The following is a 7607-nucleotide window of genomic DNA, read 5'->3' on the forward strand; positions in this document are numbered from 1 at the left end:
TCGGTGAGACAAATGGCGATTTCTTCTCCGCAGGTGCCGTCACACTTAAGATTTAGCTTCAGGACCAGAGACCCGGCTGCATCGAAGGCCGGGCGGGCAGACTCTGGCGGAGTTCGGCCGGGAGGAGCACCTCTATCGCACAGAGGAGGAGGGCGCCGGGCCGGCGAGCCTTGACCAATCAGCTTGCACACCGCCTAACATCCGGCCAATCAGAGGGCTCGAAGCTCGGGGACCAGAGTGGATAATACAAGGAAGGGGAGCCGAGGCTGGAGACTGCAACGAGTGACTCGGCGTAGAACGCAGCTGTGCCTGCTCCCGGATCCCGAGGTCTGAGTCGAGCCGGCGCTGTTCGACCTTTCCCCACCCAGCTTGGGTCAGAGGAAGCCGAAAGCGGCCTCAGCGAAGTGAAACGCCCCAGGCTGCGGAGGACCGAACTGAAGTTTGCTGTGTTCGGGATGTGTCGGGCGAGGTTGCTGAGGACTTGACTCCCCTCCTCCCCTCTTCCTCTCCCATCCTTCCCCACTATCCAGTGGGCTGGGGGCTCCAGCAGTCAGCACACTCCCACCCCCGATTTCTTGGCAAGGGGTGCGACCCTGATTTCTGTTTGCATGCACATCCTGCAGCCTGAGAACCAGATCTTCAAGCTGGATATCTTTTGACTCGGCTGCTAGCCCGGGCCTCAAAGAGTTGGTGAGTTCTCTGATGCCGCTGTGATTCAGGGAGGGCTAAATCATCTTTCCTTATCTTTGCTATTTTACTTGGATACCTTGTTCTAAAGATACAAACCAAGCCCTAGGTCCATAGAACCCTGTGCCGTCCAAGTACTATTGATGATAGATGGGCATCTGCATCTTTATTTCCATTGTCTCTGGCTAATGACATTCTAACTAATGACACTATAATGTTGATTTTCAACTGAATATTTGCGGGGTAGGGGAGTGATGAGAGGATCTCTTCAAGTCCATAGAGGAGTACTTGTGGTGTTGTAGGTTGATAAAAGGAGTGGTAGATCTGAAGGGTCCCTTATAATCAAAAGAAAGCTAATTCTTCCATCCATATTTTTATATTCATCATGGCCATGCTTGTTGGATATGGGAAAGCTTGACAAATGGCCTAAATTGGCCTAGTTGGACACAATATGTATGTGTTTGGAATCAGTGAGTTTCTCAGGGACTGTCCAGAAAGTCGTGTCAAACCAAAGAGGGCTCATGTTAAAGGTCAGGTGCTCTCAGAGTATTTGGAATTAATAAAATATAATCATCGCTGAGTTTCGGATCCCTGGTATCCCTAGAGATAACAAGACAGACATGGGAGAGACGTGTAGAGGACAGGATACATTAAGGCGATAACCCAGCAGACAAGAAACTCTAGACCTAAAACTCAGGAAAATCTCAGGGACGGTTCCTAATGGAGGCAGGTGGGTTTTTGGGATTCTTTGTGTCTCCCCAGAGTGTGCGCAGCGGAGCCAAGCGAGTCACCACGCGCAATGGCCGACCGGCAGGCAGGCCCAGGGGTCGGGGACTGGGAGATTGACGTGGAGAGCCTGGAGATGGAGGAGGACGGCTGCGGGGCGCCGCCGACAACGCCGCCCGGGCCCAGCCCCTCGCCGGCCGACGGGGATGGTGAGGACGACGAGGAAGATGATGAGGAGGACGACGACGCGGAAGAAGAGGGCGGCGGCGAAGAGGCAGGAGCGTCCCCGGGGGTGCCCGGCCGCCCGGAACAGCACCCGGGACTGCTGCCCCGGCCGCCGCCGGCGCCTCAGGCCCTTCCAGTCCCTGCCGGGCCCGCAGAGCGCTGCGCGAACGCCGGCGGCAGCGCGGAACCGCGCAAGCTGAGCCGCACGCCCAAGTGTGCGCGCTGCCGAAACCACGGCGTGGTGTCCTGTCTCAAGGGGCACAAGCGATTCTGCCGCTGGCGAGACTGCCAGTGCGCCAACTGCCTGCTGGTGGTGGAGCGCCAGCGCGTCATGGCCGCCCAGGTGGCGCTCCGGAGGCAACAGGCCACCGAGGTGCGTACCCACCAGGCCCCGGGCGCGCTTCGCCTGTGCGTCTCTGGCCACCACGATAATCTCGGCCGGAAAGAATCTGACACTTGCTTGGTGTTGGCCTAGGCCCTCTCAGCGCTAGGCACTTCCGTGAAAGGGTGATGGAGACCAATCTGCACACAGGGGACTTTCGGGTTAGGAAGGAGGGAGGGAAAGCGCTGGACCTCACTGGGGTACTTGGCGTAAAAGAAAATTTTGTATTAAGAAGGAAGGAGACATAGAGATGGATATAGACACCTAGAAAGTAATGAGGCCTATTTGAGTCGTTATGAGAAGATCGTTTTATTTTTTTTATTTTATTTTTTTACATTTTAAAGTTAATTTTGGTGATGTTGCGGCGGGGAGGGGAAAGAGAGTGGTTGTCACAATGTGAAAACCTCTTTGCGTACTCATAGCGCGCATCCCCTAGAGGAAGAGCACACTCAGTACGCAGTGCGGACAGTGCTTGCGGACAGTGCTTCCGCGGTTACCTGGCTTTTGGAGTTAGCGTTCTACCCGGGTTACAGAGGAGAGGAAAAGTGCATAGGGAGTTAGGTGCCCGCAGCTACTGTTTATGCAAATTGTCAAAGAACCAGTGGCTCTTTGGTGCGGCCTCCCACCGCGGCGGCTCCGGTTGTGAAGAGAGCCAGGGTTAACTTCAGGTTCCCTGCATTTGGAGTCTCAGGCTTTCCTGAACTTTTTTTCCAGACTCAGGGCAAAAGAGGACTTTACTCCCCTGGTCCCCCAAGCTTGGGCAGGATCGACCCTAAGTATCCCGCCTGCTAGGCAAGCGCTCTACCGCTGAGCTACATCCTCAGCCCAAGGGGGAATTTGTTGGTGGAGAGGGACTGGCAAGTGGGACATCATACATACTGCAAAGTCAGTGATCCCCAAGGAAAGCCTCCGAGAGAGCGCTCAGGGCCACCGTGGCGTTCGGCCACTCCTGTGATGGCCATGGGTCATCGTGGGCCCTCCATTTCTGTACTTCCCTGCGGTCCGCTGGATTGGATGCGAGCGTGGAAGGGCCCGGAATCTCACCGACCTGGTGGTGGCCGAAGGGATGAGGGAGGGAGTACCGTTATTCTACCTCCTCAGCTCCTTCCAAAAGTTTTGTGAGCTTTCAAGCGCACCCCAGTCGTCCAGTGAACAAACTGAAATTTACAACCAGACTCTGGAGACTCTGTCTTCCCCCGCACTACCCAGCACTCCATCCTTCCTACCCCACTTCTCAGAGAAACCCATCCCTCATTACTGTCCCTGGGCATCTTTGGCCTACTGGATGTGTACCCAGAATAGTCTACTCTTGAAGCAGGGCTCCTACTGTCTCCTTACTATGAATTTCACCTTCCTCCAGTATACCTCTTACTTCTGGTCACAGCTATTCCTGGGGCGAGTCTGTGAGTGACTCTGGTAGGGAAAGCCTGGAGTCCTGCTCACCAGTTGTCAGTTTCAGAGATAGCCTTCAGCTTCTTGCCCAGGAGGGCTGATATTAATTTGTTTGAAATCTTTTTTTCACATGGGATGACAAAATAAATATATTTAGGCTGGGGGAGGGTTTCTAAATGCTTTGCTGATACCCCTTCCTTCTCCCTTTCTCTCTCTCTCTCTCTCTCTCTCTCTCTCTCTCTCTCTCTCTCACACACACAAAATCTTTCAGGACTTTATTTTGTTTCTTATGTTTACAGGACAAGAAGGGACTTTCCGGGAAACAGAATAATTTTGAACGCAAAGCAGTGTACCAGAGGCAAGTCAGGGCACCTAGTTTGCTGGCCAAAAGCATTTTAGAAGGTAAAGTAATGCCAAATTATCCTTTAGCTTTTAAAACCGAGTTGAGTGACTCTCATTGCTCAGGCACATGATATCTTTATTAACCTCTGAAAGAGCTATCTGAGGAGAAGGCACGGTTTATTAGAAAGTTTTGCTCTCCATCAGCTTAATAATCCTAATATTTTTGTCATCTGCTTAATAGTTAACAGTTAAGATGGAGGACATGAAAAATCAACAGTGTGAGAGGGATGTACAAGATATACCACCAATTGATCCTGGGGCAGAAGTTCTGCAAAGAAGGAAAGAAATAATCTCTCTCTCTCTCTCTCTCTCTCTCTCTCTCTCTCTCTCTCTCTCCCTCACACACACACACACACACACACACACACACACACACACACACTTTCCTTAGTTGTAGCAGGAGCTAAATGTACAGAGTGAACTTAACAGCTACACATGGCCAATAAAGACCTCTCATCTGGGTCTTGACATCAGAGTCCACGATTTTTCAATGTACAATCTTCCTCTTTGGATATCTAGGTAATTGTTATTCCACTCTTTATTTTACTATCTGTCATCATGGTCAAGGTTGTAGAATCTGAAAAAGATGCTGAATCAAACAAGCAGAGTAGAGGTTGAAACTGAGTAGTGTGAAATCTGTAACTCTCCTAAGGGTTTCACTTTGTCTAAAGCCTAAGGATACATTAATTTTTTTTTTTTTGGAAAATATTACTTATCTAAAAATATCTTTATTTGGATATGAAATTTATCTTTTGACATGCTCAGCAATACATTGACTTTGCCATTTTCTATAAATTTTCTTTACATTTAACTTTATACTAGTTTCTACTTGATTCTTCATAAAATTCCAACTGAAAAGTAGATTTTTTTTTTCCTTAGACATTTGACTTCTGCTTTTTTGTGTGGCTTCTGAATTTGGTTGGTTCTGGAGAAGTTTTAAAGTTTGTTCATGTCCTACCCTGTGTTGTGCACTTCTGACCTTAGAGCAGGTTCTCATAATTAAATATGAATTTGGTAAACAGATGTATAACCATAGGGGGCACATCGATAAACTGAAATTTTGCCAAAGCAACTTAAGAAGTTTGAGGACTTAAATGGAAGAGTGAATTCAAGTAAATAACTTCCTGGAAAACACTTGGCATAGAAATGGAAACATTAATTTTCAAATTTTATTTTATTTGCAAATGAGCATGATGGGTTTATCACTATGTAAACACCAATATCACAATGAATCCTTCAAACAAATTTGATAGTGGTAAGTGTCTGGGGATGATGAAATACTCAAAATGTTTTAGGCCATCAGGAATTCTATTTATGTTACACTAATCTTTGTTTTCGACTTTGTCTCTATTCATGTAATGTGCAATGGCTTAATCTGTGTTCTAATGATAACTTGTTCAACTGTTTTGGTATCTGGCCAACCTTACTGGAGCTTGGGAAAAATGCTTTAAACCTATTATTTTCGGTATAGCAGGGCCTATTTCCCCCTCCCCCCTTATTTTGTTTTGTTTTGCTTTATTTATACTCGTAGTCAGGGGAAGGCCTGATGAAATTGTTCACTGCAAAGCGCGTTGGGCTAGTTAACAGCTCTTTTCAATTTTCTATGCTTCTCTGTTTCCTTAAGTCTTTTTTTTTTCTTTTCTTTTTCTCCTCACTAACCTCTTTTAACTTTCTTTCTCTTTTTTTCCTAGTTCTCCTTGGATTATTCTACAACTGTATCAATGTGTACCTATGAGCCACCTTTAGAAAATAAAAGTGACATCAGTTCTAGGTATAGATATCTTTTTTAATAGCGAAAAAAATGACATGGAAAATAAAACAATGGAGCAAGATGGGAAGCTTTGTCTCTTAATATCTAGGGATCTGGGAAGAATATTAAAATCTCAGTCAATAAAGTGTTCACTTGAGAACACTTGTCAAAGCAAACAAACAAACCTATACCTACAAAACAACAGTAATGAGAAATTATAGAATGAATATCCTTTTCCCCAAAGGGACCTATTTTAAATTAAACCTATAGTTGTGCTTTCTGTATAAAAATATTAGTGACCTTGAACTGTACACAGTTGTTCTGCTGATTTGTGGTGTTTCTTTTGCCTTCTGAGTTTCCAGATTTTTCTTCCCTAGTTGTTAATCTCTATCCTGTGCTTTGTTTATTTTAGGCTATCGCCCCATAACAGCAGAGACCTACCTAGGAGGCACCCTACCTCTTCCTCCCCCAGTTAGTGACAGGATGAGGAAAAGAAGGGCCTTTGCTGACAAGGAGTTGGAGAACATTATGCTGGAGAGAGAATATAAAGAGAGGGAGATGCTGGAAACTTCACAAGCTGCTGCCTTGTTCCTGCCCAACCGCATGGTGCCTGGACCTGAATACAACTCCTACAAAAGTGCCTACAGTCCTGCCCCAGGGGAACCGCCCAGCAAGGACTTCTGCAATTTTTTACCTACTTGTCTTGATCTCACCATGCAGTATTCAGGTTCTGGGAATATGGAACTAATTTCTTCTAATGTCAGTGTGGCTACGACGTATAGACAGTACCCCCTGTCCTCCCGATTTTTAGTTTGGCCCAAGTGTGGCCCCATTAGTGACACTCTTCTCTACCAGCAATGCCTGCTAAATGCCACCACCTCAGTTCAAGCCCTGAAACCTGGGGCCAGCTGGGACCTGAAGGGAGCACGGGTTCAGGATGGACTCAGTGCAGAACATGACATGATGCCACCCAAACTGGAAGGTTCCCTTGTGCTGCCTCACACTCCCGAGATCCAGACCTCTAGAAGTGACCTTCAGGGTCACCAGGTTGTCCCGGAGAGGTCTGCCTTTTCCCCACCCCAACGGAATTTCTCTCCCATTGTTGACTCGGACTCCCTGGCAGCTCAAGGGCACATCTTAACCAAGATCAGCAAAGAAAACAGCAGGCACCCTCTGCCACTTAAACATAATCCATTCCACTCATTATTCCAGCAAACGCTTAATGACAAATCAGGTCCTGAGTTGAAAACACCATTTGTCAAAGAGGCCTTTGAAGAGACCCCAAAGAAACACAGAGAATGTTTGGTCAAGGAGAGTCAGAAGTACGCATTTACAATAGATAGGTGCGCAAAGGACCTTTTTGTAGCCAAACAGGTTGGAACAAAACTCTCAGTGAATGAACCGCTGTCATTTTCTGTTGAGTCTATTCTTAAGAGGCCTTCGTCTGCCATCACTCATGTCTCTCAGTGAAAGGCTGCTTAAGTGGAAAGCTGGATTTTCTGCAGTCTCAGTTCTTGCCATGTGCTTATTTTTTTTTTTTTAAAGTTAAAATGTTTGTGTAAAGAAATTTCTAATGTAAGTAATGATGATTTCTAAAAATTCTATATATTCATATGCATGTACCTTTTATTATCACATAAATATATTTAAACTTAAAGATGGACATTGCTTAATGTGCAAATTGTAAAGTTCTATGCTTTGCACAACATTTCATAAAGCAATAAAATCAACACTATCTTTTAAAAGACCCAGTAAGTGCTGAAGCAAATAGCTGTTTTTGTCAGGATGAAAAAGCTAGTATTTATGAAATATGTTCTTTATTTTTCTATGTTTCTATGTATTTTTCCAGGGCTCTTACTGATCACTGAGCTCCCTGGAAAACTCTTACAATTCATTAGCTTTTCATACACACACACACACACACACACACACACACACACAGACACACACACACGTAATTTGTCTGTTTGTGTGTGTGTGTGTGTGTGTGTGTGTGTGTGTGTGTGTGAGCGCGCTGGTGGGGATGGAACCCAGAGTCTTGAT

The 7607-nt window shown here is 46.3% G+C and overlaps 1 protein-coding gene across 4 annotated transcripts; it reads left to right on the plus strand.

Moving 5' to 3' along the window:
• Nucleotides 1–282: 282 nt before the first annotated feature.
• On the plus strand, nucleotides 283–7289 carry DMRT2 (doublesex and mab-3 related transcription factor 2). Of its 4 annotated transcripts, XM_079112198.1 has the most exons (5): nucleotides 283–690; nucleotides 1450–2011; nucleotides 3712–3814; nucleotides 5506–5585; nucleotides 5977–6104. In XM_079112198.1, exons 2-4 carry the CDS (start codon nucleotides 1487–1489, stop codon nucleotides 5547–5549), a joined length of 672 nt encoding a protein of 223 aa, XP_078968324.1. In that variant the 5' UTR covers nucleotides 283–690; nucleotides 1450–1486; the 3' UTR covers nucleotides 5550–5585; nucleotides 5977–6104. The 4 variants fall into 4 exon arrangements, with proteins under 4 accessions (XP_078968324.1, XP_078968322.1, XP_078968321.1 ...); XM_079112196.1 differs by lacking the exon at nucleotides 5506–5585 and having other exon boundaries at nucleotides 287–690; nucleotides 1418–2011; nucleotides 5977–7289; XM_079112195.1 differs by lacking the exon at nucleotides 5506–5585 and having other exon boundaries at nucleotides 287–690; nucleotides 5977–7289.
• The last annotated feature ends 318 nt before the right edge of the window (nucleotides 7290–7607 follow it).

Source organism: Sciurus vulgaris (genome assembly GCF_902686455.1).
Source record: "Sciurus vulgaris genome assembly, chromosome: 15".
NCBI classification, from domain to species: domain Eukaryota; kingdom Metazoa; phylum Chordata; class Mammalia; order Rodentia; family Sciuridae; genus Sciurus; species Sciurus vulgaris.